Source organism: Myotis yumanensis, unplaced genomic scaffold (assembly GCF_028538775.1).
Source record: "Myotis yumanensis isolate MYYU_CA2020_CCGP unplaced genomic scaffold, mMyoYum1.0.hap1 SCAF_11, whole genome shotgun sequence".
In the NCBI taxonomy this organism is placed as follows: Eukaryota; Metazoa; Chordata; class Mammalia; order Chiroptera; family Vespertilionidae; genus Myotis; species Myotis yumanensis.
Window position 1 is genome coordinate 42,833,273 of NW_027223762.1, and position 19,704 is coordinate 42,852,976.

General features: G+C 51.1%; 1 protein-coding gene across 2 annotated transcripts in view; it reads right to left on the reverse strand.

The window, feature by feature from the left end:
* Window positions 1–15,814: 15,814 nt before the first annotated feature.
* Window positions 15,815–19,704, reverse strand: part of EXOC6B (exocyst complex component 6B) — a 494,441-nt gene continuing 490,551 nt past the window's right edge. For both annotated transcript variants that reach the window (XM_070429462.1, XM_070429464.1), the window contains one exon: window positions 15,815–18,657. In XM_070429462.1, the coding sequence (XP_070285563.1) occupies window positions 18,531–18,657 (127 nt within the window). In that variant the 3' untranslated portion in view covers window positions 15,815–18,530. The remainder of the gene's footprint in view (window positions 18,658–19,704) is intronic.

The window sequence follows — 19,704 nt, forward strand, 5'->3', positions numbered from 1 at the left end:
CAGGGATGGGTTGGGCTTCTCCCTGCCAATCAAAGTTCCATCCTGCACTTGACCTCCCAGGATGGTTAGGTGGAGAAGGATGGACTGTCAGGGCAGTTTGGGGCCTGAGGCAGAGGACATGAAAGTATTGGGCTGCTTGTCCCAAGGGTTTCCATTCTTTGGGGACTAAAGGGAGGGCAGCAAAGTTATCAGTCTTTTTAAAAAATATATATATATTTTGTTGATTTTTTTACAGAGAGGAAGGGAAAGGGATAGAGAGTTAGAAACATCGCTAAGAGAAACATCAATTCAGCTGCCTCCTTGCACACTCCCTACTGGGGATGTGCCCACAACCAAGGTACATGCCCTTAACCAGAATCAATCCCAGGACCCTTCAATTCGCAGGCCAACGCTCTATCCACTGAGCCAAACCGGTTAGGGCCCAAGTTATCAGTCTTTAATGCAGAAGCACAGCCTGGGAAGAAAGAGACCCCCTTACCAGAGCGTGGAGACTGGCCCGGAACAAGCCCACCCCCTGGCCTGCCTTCCCATTCCCAGTGGCTGAGGGAGCTCGGCCAGCAGAGCTAACCTGGGAACCCCGTCGGGAGAAGTCCCCACCCTCAGGTCCAAATCACTCCCTCGTGCTTGAGGCCATGGCTCCCGCTGACTCAGAGGATGGCGAGGCAACGCAGGGAGGCTGTGTGGTAGCCGCCTGAGCATCCCCCCTTCCTCCTCACACCTCCACCACCAGCACTCCCCTCCAGCTCCAGGCTAACCGGGGTCCCCATGCTGTGGCTTTCATAGTTTCCTCCATAGGTACTGATATTGTGGCCAAAGAGAAGAGGGACAATTCCCAAGCACAAAAGCACCTCCTGGCCCCGACTGCTCTGAGGGCCAAGGCCATGCTGGCGCACGTCTGCCTCCAGGGTCTCACCTGGTCCCCGGCCTGGGCCGGACCACTCCGGAGCACTGAGAGGCTCATGGGGGAACTTTGGCGCCTCTCACACATTCTGTCCATCAGCATCCTCACCAAGACTCCACGCTTTTTCAAGTCAAGCTTCAGTACAAGTCCCCAGTCTCCCAGCCCCTGCGAGCAGATGGCCACCCTGACACCCCTTCTCTCTGGGAAATCTGGAGAGCCCCTGACTCTCTCTCAGTCTTCCATGCGTGGGATTCATTCCTTCCTCACGGCCCTGCTACTCCACACCCATTCATTCTTCACGCTCACGAAGAGCCAGAGTGGCTTCATCGCTGAGAACAAGGGGTCTGGGGCCCGCGAGACCTAGCTCTGCCATTGACGAGCTTGAGCGCTCTGCTTCCCTTCTGAGCCTCGGTGCTCTCGGTGTGGTGAGTGGATGAGAAGGGAAGGAGAGTGGAGGCAGGCAGACCTATTAGGACAGTGGTTCTCAACCTGTGGGTCGCGACCCCTTTGGCGGTCGAATGACCCTTTCACGGGAGTCGCCTAAGACCATCCTGCATATCAGATATTTACATGACGTTTCATAATAGTAGCAACATTACAGTTATGAAGTAGCAATGAAAATAATTTTATGGTTGGGTCACAACATGAGGAACTGTATTTAAAGGGCCAGAAGGTTGAGAACCACTGTATTAGGAGATCGGTCTTCACTCAGGTGATAACAATAGCGGTAGCCATAGTGACCACACAATAAAAATAGCCAACAGGTACTAAGCACGTCCTATGTGCCTGGCACTTTTTAAAGCACTCCCACATGTATTGTTTCATTCCCCCCTCACAGCGACCCCAGGAGGCAGGTACTATCACCTCACTTTATAGAGGAAGAATCTGGGGTAGCCTGTGGTTGGGCAACCAAAACGTGGGCAGATTTGGCGACTCTGAGGTGTGGAGGGATGAGGGGTCAGGATTCTGGTTGGGTGACTGGGTGCACGAAGGTACTACCTGCTGAGCCAGGGGACCGGGGGTGAGGCTTGGGCAACCGGGTGAGGAGTTGGGTTTTGTCCTGGAAGGTTCTAGGTGGTTAAGAGATGTCCATGTGGTGCTGTCTGGTGGGCGGTGGAGACAGAAGCACAGAAGAGGGAGCTGAGCCGGGAGGCGTGGCCGCCGGCGACACTCAGAGGTTGATGGGAGCCACAGGAGTGGAGGAGCTACGCAGAGAGGCCAGGACAGAGCCCAGGAACACCGGCGGTCAATTCCAAGCGGAGGAAAAGGGGTCTGGGAAAGAGGAGCTCTTTTCTTTGCACAAAACACAGGTCCTCATCAGCCTCACTTGAGACTGAGATTGCTATTCATTCGTTTCCCCTCAGCACTCAGCATCTCAGGGGTATCAAGGAAATCGAGTTAGCAATCTCACCCTACCCACCCTGGGGCACACACACACACACACACACTCACACATACTCACACACACTCACACACACTCACACACACACACACACTCACACACACACTCACACACACTCACACACACTCACACTCACACACACACACTCACACTCACACACACACTCACACTCACATACACACACACACACCCTACACATCCTAGGAGCACACATACACACACACACACACTCACACACATACACACACTCACCCTACTCACCCTGGCATCCCTTCCCACGCGCTCTCCTGACTCACCGCGGGAGGGCCATGTGCTGGAGGGGCAAGCAGGGTGCAGAGTGGCCTAGAGGGGCCGGGGCCTGGTGGGGGCAGGAGTGAAGGATGAGACAGGGAAGGCAGGGGAGGAGGAAGGGGGTGCTCAGGCCAGACCTCTGCAGGATAGACCTGGTCATTGAAGCCCCAGCTCAGCAGCCCTGGGCCAGCCGTACCCTCCGAGGGGAGGCCAGGCGTTGCCTCAGGGGCGAGACGCAGCTGCGGGGAAGACACCAGGCACAGCCACCAGCTGGAGACCAAAGGAGCAAGGAGAAGCTTGAATGCTTCCTCTCCTGGTGGATACACACGCGCTCACGAGACTCACACGACACAGGCCCGGCCCTCCCCACTCTCTGTGAGCTGTTCAGGGGCTGAGCTCCACGGCCTTGGAGCTTCTTGCTGGCAAAAGGGCCACCCACCATCCTCGGCACCTGAGGGCCCAGGTGAGAACGACCAGCGTGGCCTGCGGCGTGTGGGTCACCTCAGAGGAGCCTTGGGCAGAGTGAGGAAGGCCGGGGGGGATGAGGATGGCGTTCAGGGTGGAGAAGGCTACACCCACGTGAAAAGGACTCCGGGGGTGGCCTGGGCCGCAGGTATGGGCTCCCAGGACGCAGCTCAGATGGACACGTGGTCAGTTTGGGGGACACAAGATGAACTATTGTGCAGGGGCAGCCCAGCTCAGAGCGCCCATCACTGATTCCTCAAGCTTTAGGGTTACAAGAAGTTCTCCCACCCTCCTACCCCATGGTTCTGCCAGGCCCCCCAGCCTCCCCAGCCCCCCGGGCAGCTGCAGCAATGGGTGTAGAGCAACTGCAGAGAGAGGGGACACCCTGTGCACAGGTTGAGGGTTGTCTGGAAAGGAGACGTTAGAGCCACAGGCCCCTCCCAGCCACCACACACCCAGCCAGCAGAACGGGCTGAGGGCGGCGGAGGGCACAGCCGGGCCTGACCTCCGCCATTCGCCAGCTGTATAGTCTTGGCCAAGTCACTTCCCCTCTCTGAGGCTTAATTTTCTTATAAAAGTGGGAAGAATAGCCCTAACTGGTTTGGCTCAGTGGATAGAGCATCGACCTGCGGACTCAAGGGTCCCAGGTTCAATTCCCGTCAAGGGCATGTACCTTGGTTGTGGGCACATCCCCAGTAGGGGGTGTGCAGGAGGCAGCTGATCGATGTTTCTCATCGGTGTTTCTAACTCTCTATCCCTCTCTGTAAAAAATCAATAAAATATATTTTTTTAAAAAAAGTGGGAAGAATAGTCTTGCCTCACTGAACAGTTGGCAGATGTGAGGATTAAAAAAACAGACAGTCTCTACACCACACTTGACTCAGTGGCGGGCTCACAGCAGGGTCGGGTTGAAGGTGAAACTGAAGCTTTGGGGTCTCTCACGTGTGCAGGATCCTGGGAGGGGCCCTGGCAAGTCTTCGTTTTGTGTTATTTTCCTAAAGGGGGTCCCCCAAATCACATAAGCTTCAGGTTTCACACATCCTGGGACCTGAAAGACAGTTTTCCCCTCCCCATCTCTTCTCAATCCTCTCCAGCCACTTCCCACACAGAAGGACTGCCTGGTCGGTCTGGCCTGCAGAGCCATGGTGATCCCTGGGGGAGGTCTCCCCCTCCCCACCCCATGAAGGCCTAAGTGAATCCCTTCCCAAGAGGCTGCCCAAGCCCTGGCCTCATCCCTGAACGGGACTTGCTGCCGATTTTGCTGTTGATTCGCCACCTCCCCGCCCCCGCCCCCCTGCCCCCCAATCCTCCATGCACAGCAATCGGCCCGACCCAGGAACCCTGTTAAATGAATTCTCTGGATTCTCAGAAGTTGTGGTTGCCTCTGGGCACAGTGTCCCAGCCTGGCAGGAGCTTTGCTCCACAAATGATGAACTCCCAGAGAGGCCAGTGGTAGGGCTGTGCTAAGCAACACAAGGGCTCAGGAATGGACCTTGAGGAAAACAAAAGCCACTTGGCCGGCTTCTCCACCAGCACCCGCTTCCCTCAGGAGCCTCGGAGGGAGTGGGGACACAGGGCTCCCTCCTCAGTGTCTGAGAGATGGATGGGGCTGATTTTTTCCACGATTCCTCCCCATAAATCTGATTTGGCCCCTCATCTGTCTAGGCCAGTCTCCATGGAGGTGGGTGGTGGTGATGAATGGGCTGCCTGGCTAATGTGACTGGGCTGGCAGGGACGCGGGGAGGGGCTCTGCGCTGATGGATGGTCCTCATGAGGGCATATTGCATTAGACACCCCTAACACAATCAGCAGGGCCATTACGAGACCAATTTGTTGCTCTTCCTCACCAGGGTGGGGCCGTGGAGCAGGAAGATTGAGGAGGGTGGCAGGACTGGGAGACACCTGGGGGGCCTCAGGAGGGGCCAGATCTCCCTGCAGGAGCTCCTCCCAGGGAAATCTATGCAGCTGAAGGCAGCACCACGTGGAACGGGAAGAGAGGACATGAGGCCCAGGGAGCAGGTGTGACCCGTCCAAGGTCACTTCTGGAACCAGAGGGAAGAGCGGGAATCAGCACTTGAGCCTCCTGTTCCCTGTGCGGGTGACCTGGGTGGAGGAGCAGTGGATCAGGAGGGGAGAGGTTGTCACTGTGGCCTTGGCAGGCCGACTGAAGCCAAGCCAAAGCGAGCCTCTCTGACGTGTGTGTGTGTGTGTGTGTGTGTGTGTGTGGCGGGAGTGGGGGGGGGGGGGGGTTCTGTCTGCCGGGCGTCCCGCCCTGGCCCCAGATGGCACCCACTCCACACCACCCATCGGCCACTTGAGTTCTGGTCTTCCTCTTGTCATTTTAAAGGCGCCTCCTAAAACTACACTGTCTCTAGTCTTTCCTTATCCTCTAGGCCACCAGAATGGACCTTTAAAACCACATGTTCTTTCCTGCTTAAAGCAGCTAGCAGCTCCCGGGGCCCTCGGGATGGGGGTCCAGGAGGGCACTGACCAGCCCCTCTCCCAGCCTCCGCTCTGGCCTCCCTCCAACTCACCCAGCTTCTGCGGTGAAAGCGGCCACACACGTGTGCACCGCTAGGCCCTCCACGCGGCCCGCGGGGCAGGGCCCTGGTCACGGAGCCTCTAGTTCCCAGACGTTCCGCCAGTGCAGGCTTCGTTCCCTTATTTCCTTTTCCTCTTGGACCCCCAGCCCCTCTTCATCCCCCACCTTCATGCCCGACTCACACGCCACTGTGTTGTCCCTGGTGGTGTGTGTATATCTTTGAAAATAGCGCTATCATATGCATTTTTAATGGACATAAATGACCTGGTACTATAAATCTTGTCTCAGATATTTAAAAAATGCCATGTGTTTGAGATCTATTCATGTTGCTTTATGTACTTTCAGTCTGTTACTCCGACTGTTGCAAAATATTCCCAAATGTGTACGGTATTTACCAGGTTTTATTCTAGCAACAGACACCTAGCTTCCTCCGGCTCCTCGCGGCTGCACACGCTGTGCAGCGCATGTCGTTTTCTCTGGGTGTCCACCCAGGAGGGGCCCTCGGGCTCCCCGAGATGCGCGCTCCAGGTAAGTTCCTGTGACTCAGAGGGGCTGCGCTGGCTCACGCTGGCCCGCAGCGCCCCGGCGGGCCTGGCACAGTCACCACTGCTCTGAATATCCTTCCTTGTCACGTCCCCTTCGATGGTCTTTAGCTTTAAACATCCTGGTTTTACTGGCTGGTAAACGCCTTCTTCTTTTTCAAAACCCAAATCAAACATCATCTTCTTTATGGCGTTTTCTAGCTTGTCACCCTTTCCTTGGTGCTCCAGAACATTCTGTACATTCCAGCTTAGCATTTATCCTGTCACTGTAGTCCTTTCTCTTTCTCATTCGCCCACCTACCCCTACGGGGCGATGAAGACGGAAATGGTTCCTGCCTTTGGTAACGAAACATCTAGGGTGTTGGGGAAGGCCAAGCCAATGTCCCCTTGGTTTACTGGGAAAATGACAGGGTTGCTAGAAGCAGGGTTGCTGGTTCCAGAGGAGGGTAGGTTTGCGAGCAGATAAGGAATTGCCTTTGGACATGTGTAAGGACATCTCTCAGAGGCTTGAGGAAGGAAAAGCCTGGGCCCAGAGAGGAGGATGGGAGGAGACGGGAGGATGGACAAGGATGGAGTGAGGTGGGTCGCATTGGTGGGAACTGGGGAATCAGGCAATTGATCTGTGCTCCTTTCTCTTGATTAAATGATAGCAAGTACAGACACTGCACGCTTCTCCTCACAGCCCCAGGGCCGAGGCTCTTAGTGCTTTTCCCCCTGAATAAATCCTCTCTTATGTGCTCCAGGACCTCACGCGCTCACTTCTATCTCAAGCAACTTTATTCTAGCCATTGCTAAGTGTGCCTTGCCTTCTGCCTATAACTAAGCAGACATCTCTCTTGGCCTGCGGACTTTCCCGTAATGCCAATGAGCTCTGTGCTGATTCCTCACAAAGGATGCATGATTATTAGAGATAAAAGATGGAGAACTCAACTTTCCTGCTTTACTGACCTGGACAGTAAACCTTGCAGACAGGTTCATCGTGAGGATTACAGTCACCATTTGACGGCTCTCTGGGCCCAGGCTTTTCCTTCCTCAAGCCTCTGAGAGATGTCCTTACACATGTCCAAAGGCAATTCCTTATCTGCTCGCAAACCTACCCTCCTCTGGAACCAGCAACCCTGCTTCTAGCAACCCTGTCATTTTCCCGGTGAACCAAGGGGACATTGGCTTGGCCTCCCCCAACACCCTAGATGTTTCGTTACCACAAAATCAATGGGCTCACCTCCCATGTGGACTTTTGGATCTGTCCCTCATTTACATCCCCTCTGCCAGTCCTCAGAGTAAAGGAAGTTTCAGCATGGGTAAGGGTCTGTTTAGAGACAGTCTACATGACTAAGTCTGCTGTTGTAACTTATTTTCTCAGGTTATTTCCCTCCCTCACTGTCTCACCCGCTCATCTACACTCGTCGGATGGCTTCTAGATTACAAGCCATTGAGGATCAATACTCTAGTTTTCTCCCCACTTTGACAAGACACTTCAAGGAACATAGAACCTTTGATCCACCAAAGCAAAAGGAGAGCCAACATTTCCCCAAAAGTCCTCCTGTGTACCGGAACAAACCCGTTTGAAGGCAGCTAGTACAGACAAATCTAACTCATGAATATTTATACAAAAATCCTAAATCAAATGCCACTCAATAAAATCCAGAGGGTCACCAAAATAAGAAGACATAACCAAGCGGTGTTGATCCCATAAATGAGCTGGGAGATGTTTCAACATTCAGACTTTACTATATTAACAGGTAAAGGAAAAAGACTAATCATTCCAACCTATGCTGAAGAAAAGCATTTGATAAATTTCTTATACAAGCTTACAATAAGCTAGGAATAGAAGTAAATCCCCTTAACTTTATAATTAACAACTAACGTTAGAAGCACTTCTATTAAAGCAAAGAAAGAGATACATGCTTTTATTTATTTACTAGAGGCCTGATGCACAAAATCCGTGCAAGAGTAGGCTTTCCTTCCCCCGGTTTCCCTCTGGCACCCGACCCAGGCTTCCCTCGAAGCCCTGGCTTCATCCAGAAGGTTGTCTAGAAGGATGTCCAGTCTAATTAGCATATTATGCTTTTATTATTATAGATTTCGATCCTCATCTGAGGATATGTTTTCATTGATTTTAGCGAGAGAGGGAGATCAATCTGAGAGGAAAACAACAATCAGTTACCTCCCGTATTTGCCCCAACCTAGGTATGTGCCCTGACTGGGAATCAATGTACTGGATGATGCTTCAACCAACAGAGCCACACAGCCAGGGCAAGACATACATTCTTACCATTACCTCTGTTATTCAACACTGTCTGGCTGTCTGAGCTAATTAAATAAGGAAAAAAAAACAGAAAGGCAAGAAAAATCAAAAGTATAACAATATAAATATTAGAGATAGCTCTTGGACAACTTTAATTTCTCTTATGATTATTTATCTTTTGGGGCTTTCTTTTCCTTCCTGGGTTAATTTTGGATATATATATATATATATATATATATATATATATTCTAGAAGCATCTGCTATCTTTCTTTAAGTTTATGAAGTTATTTCCACAAAATTATATAAAGTATTGTCAACATTACTTGTATTTTAATTATTTTAAATTATTACTTATTTTTTCTCAAGTATGTGGTTATTTCTATTTTCTAATTCCTAATTTTGCTCAGGAATCAGGAAAGTATTTGTACTTTTAAAAATCATTTTCCATTGACTAGGTTGGCTTAGTGATTTGTCTACTCACCCCCACCCCCTCGATCAGCAGCTCTTTGATTTAGAAAGGAATAAGAAGTTGTCATTATTGACGGACATTGGCACTGCCTGCAATAGAATATCCCGAGAATCAGCTGAAAAACTGATCGATAAAACCATACAGTAACTTGTTCAGACATATGACAAACATATAATCAATAGCTTTCTTATATATTAGCATTAATAAATCTAAAAATGTAATTTAAAACATATAATGAATGTGAATATTCATGTGAATTTATGTGAGGAATGTGAATAGTGTAGATTCATGAATAATGCAAGACTTATGGGAAGAAAGCATAAAACTTTATGAAAGACATAAAAGAAGACCCAACGACAGACTTACTGTGTTGGGATCTGACTATCTCAAAAATGAGATAAATTCAATGTAATCCCAATCAAAATCCCCATAGGACTTTAAGAATGAAACTTTGCAAATTAATTCTAAAGCTCATCTGAGAGAATAAACATACAAGAAGAGCCAAGACATTTTTGAAAAAAGATCATCGATGGGAGACTTTCGCTACTAGATGTCAAAACATATTTTAAGGTAATAAAACTAAAAATAGTCTCATATTGGCAAAGAAATAGACAAACGGACCAGTAGAATCCCAAGTCTAGAAATAGACCCATGCATTGCAACACAGCAAGGAAAGGGTTGACTAACAGTAATAGCTGTTTAGGACCTTCAGATAGCCATTTGAGAAAAAAATAAATGGTTAAAGCTTCATTTTACATGTCTTGTAATCCAGGTAGGATGAATATCTGAACAACACAAAACTAATATATTTTCATAATCTGGGGGTGGGTGATGAGTTGGGAAGCTTTTTGAACCAAGATACAAAACTCAGGAGCTTAAAGAAAAAAAAATGGACAATTAAGCTACATTAAATTTCAAAATTTTGTATGATAAAGGCTAGTATGAATAATAATTAAAAATAGGTGAAACTCTTAAATTCTCAATTTAGGAAAAGTTACTCATTTAGTGTGTGCCTCCTGTGCTCGGCATGTGTATCTTGCTGGAGGAACAATAAAATATTGTGAATGTAAAATGTAGTTATTTGAACTCATATAAAATTAAAAATAAATGTATTAGAACATAAAAAAAAACAACAGGTGAACATGAGGTTATGGGTTAGCAACTCTGAAACCATATACTAGGATTGAATAAATAAGTAACCGGCTGGTAGCTGGTGGAGACCTCATTTTTGTCCTCCCTCTGAAAGATAGATCACACTATACTGAAATTGGTGTTTATTTTCACGCATATTTTCTAACTTTAAGTTGTATTGTACTGTTATCATTTTTTAACTGTTTTTCTAATTCAACAATTTTTTGAAAGATGTATTCATATTGACACAGGTAGATACAGTTCATTTTAAATGCTATACAGTACTCTATTAGATATCACAAGTTATATCCCATTGATGGAAACTTAGATTATTTCTAATTTTTCATAATTATAAACAATGCTAGAATAAAAAATCTTATATGTGCCTCCTATTCACCTGTGGATAGATTTCTCTAGGAAATATTCCTAGACGTGGAATTGCTGGGTGTTAGGATATACATATCTTTAACTTTACCAGATACCAGCTCACAATACATTATTCAAAACCCCTGGGGCCAGGTGTGTTTCAGAATAAGAATATTTGGATTTTAGAAAGGCAATACAGTGTATGTGCCAAATATAACACTCTCAGCAGGGTTTGGGGAAGTATTCCATAATCAATATATTACTTTTTCTGTGGTGAAAAATATAAATATCCCTGTGGTGGGAGATAAAGACAATAAATAGCTTCACATCAGGTCAGATCTTGCCACTGAATGAGTTAAGAACTTTCCGTTTCCAGAGCTTTTGGATGACAGATTGCAGATAGGGATTGGGATCTCCACCACCCAACTGCCTTCTATAGTTGTATCACTTCATCTTCCTACCACCATGTCTCCGTATCCTCACCCCTATTCAGGAACATTCTAAAAAAAAGCATGATGTGGGGAGGAAGGGACTACTAGATATTAAAACAGATTACAAAGATATGGTCATTAATCAATGTGGTAATGACTCAGAAACAGAATGATCTCGGACAGGAAAGGAAATCCAGAAACAGACCCCAGGATCAATGAGGATTTAATGTGTGATAAAGATGTTTAAAAACGAGTCAGGGATGTTGTGGGACAACTGGTTAGCCATTTGGGGCGGGGGGAGGGGGGGGGCACCTCCCACATTCTTCACCTCAAAGTGCATTTCAAGTTGATAAATGATTAATATGTTAAACATGCACTATCAGGAGGAAACATGGGTCAACTTTTTTATAACTTTGAAGGGGGAAATCTAAGTATGACATAGCATCTAAACATTATAAAGGAAAAGTCTGATCAGCTGACATTGCAAAACCGAAAAAGCCTCTATATGGCAAAAAACACCAGGTGGTCAGGATTGTGGTGTCCCCTCAGTGTTCTTCCCACCGGTTCCCCATTGCATAGCTGCCAAGCAGTGAGTTTGGGGGCTGAGTATGAACACCTCTTTACTCCAAATTGCAGGGGTGAGAACTGATTGCTTTAACCTGCCAGGTAATCCTGGGGCCCTTGCCACAGCATTCGGTTCAGGTAACCCCGGTCTAAGCAGTAACGCTGAGGCGTGGTCCTGGTGGAAAGGAATGACCTGGAATCCAGTTCAGGGCTCTCACAACAGGAGGCTCATGGGACAAGGTGCCTCACTCCTCAGAGGGGCCCCTGGGCGCCTGCTTCCTCGCAGTGTGGTGTGGAGATGTGAGACTGGGGAAACTAGAACCATTCAGCCACCCCGAGGGAAGTGAGATTCAGGATGGCCTCGCTGCTGTCAAAAGTATCAACTTTTCTGAGTTGGTTTTTGTTCCCTGTTAAAAAAAAAAATTGTAAGTGGATCCTGAACAAAGTTAAAAGACAACCTGGGAAAATATTTGCAAAATAATTAAAGCCCTAATAAACAAAGAGCTACAAATAAATATGAAAAAGGAAACAACCTAATTTTTTAAAAAGAAGGCAGGATATAGCCACTTCCAATAAGAAGAAATACAAATGGCCAATAAACAATACAAATAGATGCTTATGCTCACTTTAAAAAATGTAAATAAAACAAAATGTCAACATTTTTTACATATAAGGTTGGGAAGAAGGAAAAATATGGGTATTACTTAGGGCTGAGGATACAGGGAAACAAACTCATGTCCTGTGGGAGAGGGTGGTGTAAACCAGTGATTTTCAAAAGAGTACTACACAGTATTTCTATTAACATTTATTATATTGATAGCCTTTAACCAATCAATTCCACTCCTGAAATGTTATGCTATAGAAACCCCTAAGCAAGAAGGCAAAGATACTGTTTTTAGTTGTGAAATACTGTTATGTCTCAAATATTCATCAATTCAGAATTAGTTAAATAGACTCAACGTGCACCTATACCTCAAAGGAAGTACTTACGGGCTTCGTAAAGGATGAAGAAATCCCATATGTTGCCATGAAAGACGTGTAAGACACATTGAGAGAGAAAATATAACTTTGTGTGGGGGAAAAAGTCAGTATCTCCATATTGAAGTGATCCGGAAGAACATCGCCATCCTGTCGGCAGAGGTTATATGTAGGGAACGGGATTGGGGCTAAGGGGGGAGCCCCGGGCCCTACACGGAGACATGGAGCCACTGTCATCGCCCCACCACATCCTGCCGGTGGGGAAGTGACTGCGCTCCGGTTCCTCCCCTGACTCAGGCTGTTTCACCCTGTTCCCTGCTCCAGGGCCCACGGGAGTGGGTGGTCCACGTGTGTAGGGAATTTCAAAACCATAATAAAACGGACTTAAAGTTGGTTTGTTTTCTATGATCGCCATATGCTTTCCAAACAGGTCCATGACAGAATACTGCCCCCAGCAGGGAGGCTGCTCTCACAGGGACTGTGCCCCTGCACGTGTGATTCATCTGGTCTAAGGCCCAGGCGCCGCTCGCTGGGCAGGGGCTGCAGGGCATCAGGCGTATGATGTGGGTCCTGCCTCTGAGATCTCGGTTGCAGAGGAAGCGTCCGGCAAGTGCGCTCGCAAATCCAGACACCCTCAGTCTCCCTGGGGCGAAGCTGCCTGCTGCAGGCCCGCCCCGAAGCGGCCTCCTCACCAGGCCAGGCTGGGCTCTATCTCCACCCTCCTGCTTACAGGCCCTCATGAGGCCCTGCTGGTCCCCTTCACCCTGGGGCTGTGGTGGGGGGACTCTTTGAACTTTGATCTTCCTCTGATGCCCATCTTTGCCTCCCTCTGTCTCCATGTGGCTCCTGAGGGGGTCACTGAACATTCCCTTCCTGGAATCCTCCTTACAACCTTGGACATGGCTGCTCAGATGGGGCTCTGGAGGCCCCTGGCTATGCCCGCGGAAGGGGGTTTCCCCAGCAGGCTTCTCTGGAGAAGGGGTTCACTGGGGAGGGCCTTACTCCATCCGCTTTAAAAATAAGCACTTCATGGAACAGAAAGAAAAGCCATCCAGCCCGCCGAACCTGAGCCTGTAACCGAGAGCGGAGTGTGTGAGGAGAACAAGAGGGAGACCCAATTAATTACCGTAGAGGCAAAGGTAAGAGTTGGAGATTACGAGACCTATTTACAGGGGGAAATAGGCCCATCATTGAGCAGAGAGAATGGAAGGATTGTTTAGGGCCAGAAAGGCGTCTCAATGTTCAGATTCCATTCCCTTTCTGGAGCTCTGGAGAGAGGAAGGTCAGAGCTTGGGTTTGGAAGGTACACTTAGCAGGGGTTCGGACTGGAGGGGGCTGTTGTCCTGCGTCCATTCCGGGCCACATCCTGCCCCACCCGAGGGGACAGCACCGTGGTCCTCTCTGGGGTCCCTGTGTGGCTGGCCATGGAAGGGCGCCCCTGTGGGAGGCCCCCATTACCATCACAATGGCTGACGCCACCGACCCCACTAAACAGCTGGGCCCCAAGTGCAGGGTAACCCTAACCCCACCAGCGATTGAAACAGATAGAGGGGGAGCTCTCCCACACAATGCCCAGGCCCCACTTCCCTCCTCCTCCTCCTTCCACTTCCTCCAGTCTTTGTCCTCTGGTCCCTGGGGTCCCCAGGCCTCTCTCATTCCAGCAAACACTGCCCATTAAATTCAAAACTGAGGCCTTTGGGGAAAGGGTCTGGCACTTTCTCTCCCGCCCTCCTCCTCTTATCTGCCTCTATTCCCCACCCCATCTGCCTGGTGAGCAGATAAGCCTGGCTGTGAGAAAAGGGGCAAGCGGTGGCTGCTTCACATCCGTCCCTGTTTGCTCCTCTTCCCCCCCCCCCCCCCCCCCCCCCCCCCGGCAGAGCACCTCCAGGCTGCAGGGCCTTCTGTGGACAAGGCCTTGGGCCAGGCGTTGTGCCAGGCAGTGCTCAGAAGCTTTGGGGCGAGTCAGGTTCGCTGTGGCTTTGACAACCCCAAGCCCCTGGGCTGGACCCTCTTGTTTGCAGTCTCCCCAACCAGCTGGGAGTGTCTGTATCCTCAGAAGGGCAGGGCCTCATGCCCCCCTGGGTTCCCTCCGCTGGTGTGGGGAGAGAAAGCTAGGAATGATGGCTGCACTGCCTTCTGGTAGGACCTGGGGTTCGCGTGGGGGCTTCTGGAAGAGGCAGGTGCCGGAGTTCCAGGTCCTGAAGACGCTCCTGCCATCAATCACTAGAGGCAGAGGGAGGAGGCAACTGCTCAGAGCCCTGGCGCCCCTCACTGGAGACCCACATTTCCAAAGAGATTGGTCCGATGCTCAGCCACAGGGGAAGTTATGGAATTGGAGGGGAGCGAGGGAAAGGCCTTAAATACAGGACTATGTCTAGGTACCGGCTAAGTGTTTTGACCGTCCAGCTCATTCACACTTCACCGCAGCCTGTAAGTTAGGGACGACTGTTCTGCTCTCACTGACAAGGATTATTGGGGTTGGGGAGGTGCTGAAGGCCGTCCAGCCCCTGAGTGGTGCAGCCGGGACCGAAGCCCCTCAGGCATCAAAGCCCGGTTGCAATATCCAGACCTCTTCCCAGCCTATTCCCACGGCGTCACGCCAGCCGAGGGCACAGGCAGGCTGGGCGCTGCTGTGCCACTTCCATCCGTACTCACCGAGGCTTCAGATGTGCCCACCGGGTTCCTCACCGTCCTCCAGGCATATACCTGGCTCACACCGGCTTTTCACTCTAATGTGTCTGCGCCTAAAATGCTCCCATGGCTTACCTAAGTTTGAATTTCATTCCTTCAAGGCCCAGCCTACTAGCATCCTGCTTTCTCTGAGCTGCCTTCCCTGACCAGACTGTCTCCAGCAGGCCATGAGGCCTGCCCCCTCCCCTCCTGAGCTCTGGAACAGGCTCTCCCTCCCTCCCCCCACAGCTTTGTTCGGCATCACTGTCTTGATTGGGAACCTTCCCATGGCGGGGCCTGGTATCCCAAACACATTGGGCCCACGCTGCCTCGCCCGGTGCTCCCCATACATCAGGCATTTCAAAGGTTGTTCCTCTTAATGAGGACGCCAGTGTGAACGCACAGACAGGAAAACCTAACCAGGAGCTCGGGGTGTCTCCAAGGGCGCCTTGCTTGTCTGAGAGCAGGCTGTCCTCCCCGCCAGGCGTGGCTACATCCAACTGTGGGCGCCCTGTGCAAAGACGGCGGAGAACAAACACCAGGAGACAGCACGTGGCTTCTGAAACAGGCAGAGGCTTTCTCCTTTAATAGCAGGTAAAAGAGAATGTACAGGAGGAATGACATGCTCTTTACACACAGGAGGTTCTCCAATAACCGGGAGGCCCATCTGCATCAGTAGCTTTACTAGTCAGTTTTTAAAAAGTTCCCTTTAGAGTTAAAAATGGACTCTCCTAAATTTCTGCAGTAAATGTGCAACTATTTGTGCAAAATAAAAAGGCCATTTCCAACATATGAGTGAAAAGGAATTGTGAATTTAGGCAAAAAAAAAAAAAAAAAGAGAAAGAGAAAAAGAAAAGAGGCAACTGAGCCGCCAGGAGCAGAGCCCTGGGAGGAGGGAGGCTGAGGGGGTTTCTGCAGCGGGCCCAGGGCGTGCTCAGGGACCTCAGAAGAAGGTCCTGGCCAATGCCAATCTCGGGGACAAAGGGCCCTGGGTCTGGACTTGCTGAGCAAGCACGTGCCAGGTGTGCAGGGCAGCGAGGCGGCGGAGGCCAGGAGACACTGGGGAACGCTCCCCGGAAGCTCTGCATTCCCTTTGCCAACAGGGATTCTGCCGGTTCCAGGTTCCAGGTCCTGCTCTCCCCACCGACCAACGGCCTCATTTACAATCTACTCAGAGAGACTTCCTGCCGAATGTTAAAACTGCAAGGTCCCTCTGTTACTACTGAAACCTCAGGGTCCCAAACCACACTGTCCTTTCAGAAACATGAACCTGGTTCCCCCAAGAACTGTGCCAAGGGTTTATGCCAACTAGAAGGCTGGTAGGCTCCCAGCCACCCATGTTCTCGCCCTCTTGTTGAGGCTCCAGGCACGTGTGCATCTCCGGGCATCCGAGGCCAGAGCTCCGGAGTCTGAGGGGCTTGGGCACAGGTGCTCCCAAGGGCTGGCCAGTGAGAGGCCTCCAGACAAAAGCAGAAAATCCTGCTTCACCAACGCAAACTTGGGCATTGCTGGCCCCCGATGTTACCTTCCTGTGCCCGGGAACAGTGTGTCTACAGACAGCTCAGACTGAGGCGGGCTGGGAGAGAGGAGAGCTGCCACAGGGTCACCTTGAGCTTGAACAGGCTTTTCCTTGGAGGCAGGGCTGTGAGCAAAGGGCAGGACAACCTTCTCTCCCCGGCCAGGTTTCCTCTCTAGCACAGTCTTTCCGGGGGCAGGTCTGAGACCAGACCAGCAATGCTGGCAAAAAGACAAACATTGGTGCGCTTAAGGTTCACCCCGTTCCCGCCTCACAGTCTTGGTGCTCAAAGCTCAGAGACCTCGCTGCAAACCGAGGAGAGGGAAGGAGGGTGTTGGGGCCCCTTTTAAGCAACCCGACTCAGATTAGTGTCACCGTTCCTGGCTTTTTCCAATAAAATCCAAGGCTTGGGAGATGGCATCTTGGTGTCATTCCCACGGGCCCCTGCCTTTCCTTGGCCTTTGAAGTTCTGGGGGCAGCACTCCTCCCCAACCCTCATCCTGAGACCCTGGCCCACACGCCCAGCCCAGGGGCGCCTCCAGAGGCACCTGCAGAGCGAGCACACGCGCAGCCCGGTCCCCGGCTGGAGGAGGCTGCGTGTCCCTGCATATGCTCTTCCCGGTGTTCTCCAGTCGTGATGAGTGAAGGAGGGGCTGGGGTGGGGAATGACAAAGGAAGCACTGCCCTCCCCAGAAGCGACTGGGCAGCTGACAAAGGAGGCGAGGATTCTGTTTGATGGGACATGGGAGTGTCTCCTCACAGAGCCCGGCTGGAAATACCTGTGTGGCTCACTTGTAATTGTTTGTGATGCGCAATTATACTCTTGCCAGGAGCCCCAATGGGAACTTCCTGAAGTGTCTCAAAGTGCAGGCTCCTCTGAGTGGCCTCACAGCACAGCCCCTGCATAAGCCTCAGGAGCAGCGGGGCCAGCAGACAGACTCCGAGCTGGTGGGTGCGGCTCTCTGAGCTCGCTCCCAAGTTTGGGGGTTAGGATCATAGATAGTGTTTCTCAGACAAGGCCCACAGATGGCTGTGGGGATCTCGGAAGGGGATGGGAGCCTGGGGCCAGAGCTAGAGCTTCTGTCCCCAGGATACGACTGAGGGAGGGGTGGCTGGGCCAGAGGTGGCCAACCACTAGCCAGGAGACACCCCTTCATGGTGACAGTGGCTCCATCACTAGTGGCTGCCCCCATGGTGCAGAGCTGGTGACATTTCCTTTAAAGATGGTGGCCAGAAAGCTGATTTTAAAACGCAAAGGAACGATCTCAAGGTTTTACCTAAGGGTCAAGTAAGGGCCATTTTCAGACTTCTGGAATCTGACCTCCCCCAATGACACTGCGGGGAGGCAAGTCTGGGACTCTGTGAGGAGTAACTGGTGACCTGCGCCCTGAAAGAAGGAAATGAGATGAATGGGGAAGGGGCCGGGCCCCTACAGTGAGCCACGGGGTCCAGATAGGACCCCTGCTCTATCCTGTCACAGAAGAACTAGCAGCAGAAGCACTGGGCCAGATCCAGGCTAAGGAATCTGCTCTCTGTGGGGGACCGGCAAGAGAGAGCGGAAGGAGGAGAGGCGCCCCCAGGACTGTGTGGCCTTCCCCACACTAAACAGCAACGCTGTGCAGGCCCTGGCCTTGCATTGGCCCCACCTAGGATGAACGGGGTCCCCAGGGGTGAACAGGATATACTGTATCATCCTTTCGCCTGCTCACCTCCCCTCCACTGCCAAGTGCCCACTGTGTTTGTGTAGTTAGCTGAGGCCCAGACCTAAGCACCAGAGCTGCGGTGAAAGGTGCTCATCGTCCAGGACTGAAGGCACCACCACCTCTATGATGACACAGACAGTGTAGCGAAGACTCCCAAGTCCCAGCCCAGCAACGTCTCTCGTGCTGGCTTCCTCTCGTGCCTCTATTACTATGGGGAAAGGTTATGCGGATTCTGTACACAGGTTATTAAAAAAATACATTTTCTCTCTCTGAAGAAGAATGCACAAACGCAGGGCCGGCCAGGCCGCCTTCACGAGTGGTGGCTGCTGATGAGCCCGCGGAGCTGCTTGGCCACGGTGTCAATCAACTTCTGCTTGTCTCGCTCGTTTTTACGAAACTGTGCAAACATGTTGTTCTTGCGGCTAGTGTCCTTCATCCTGAACAGAGGAGAGAAAGAGAGCAAGTGTTTGAGGGGACAGTGGTGGGAGGGGAGCCGGCAAGGGTAGGCTGGCGCAGTGCTCCCTAACTGCCACCCAGCTTTTTAGTCCAGAGCTTCCCCATTGCCAGGCTTATACTTGTCTATTACTCAGGAAGCTGCCTGCCCAATTCACCCACCTTCAGAATCAGTCAAGAGCCAGCGGTGGAGGGGCTAACCCCTATGGTCCCTCCTCGCCCTCCCGGCTTCATCCCCTTCCATCCCCAGGTATACACCTGTTGTAGGGAGGAACCTGGGACCTGCCACAGCACTGGAGGTCAAGGGCTCTAACAGAATATCTAGGATCTGCTTATCACCTCGGAAGGTGTCTCGCACCTGCTGGGACCTCAGAGCTGGCATTTGAAAGGTAAAGCAGAAACATGCTCTCACCAGCAGTTCCAGGAGAAGGAGAACAACACCGTATAACTCCAAACCTCACTGCAGCTGGCTACTCTACTCCAGGCCTAACAAGACTGAGGGCTGGACCTATCTCTTTTCCTCTGCCTCAGAGTGAGGACCCCAGAGGCGGGAGGTGCTAAGGAAAGAGATGAGCCCCATTCTCGCACTTGATAAACCAGGGCTTTCAGCAAGAGAAGCCTGAGTTCTCAATGGCTGTCTAGATCTCAGGCCTTTGACTTTGGAGAACTTTCTATCACTAGGCCACACTAATGGTCCAGAGCACACACCTAGCACATTTCTCCAGCAGACCATGGACAGCTCTGAACAGTGGTCCTGTCAATGGAGAGACACAATGGGAAGCATGGATATAGAAAGTCAAGGGCAGGCTGAGGCTGCACAGCATCCTCCAAGTCTGACTACACTTTGCACAGACGCCAGGAATCTGCTATTCCCTGCGGAGGCCCATGCATGCCCTCTGGCATCTGTTGGTAACTGTTAACTTTGGCCCCAGCCTCTGCACACCAGACTTCTAGCCCTCAGCGAGTTCTAGTGCCAGAGACTGAGAACATTGCCCAGACCACTTTCTCCCTGGGGTGGGGTAGGCTGGGTT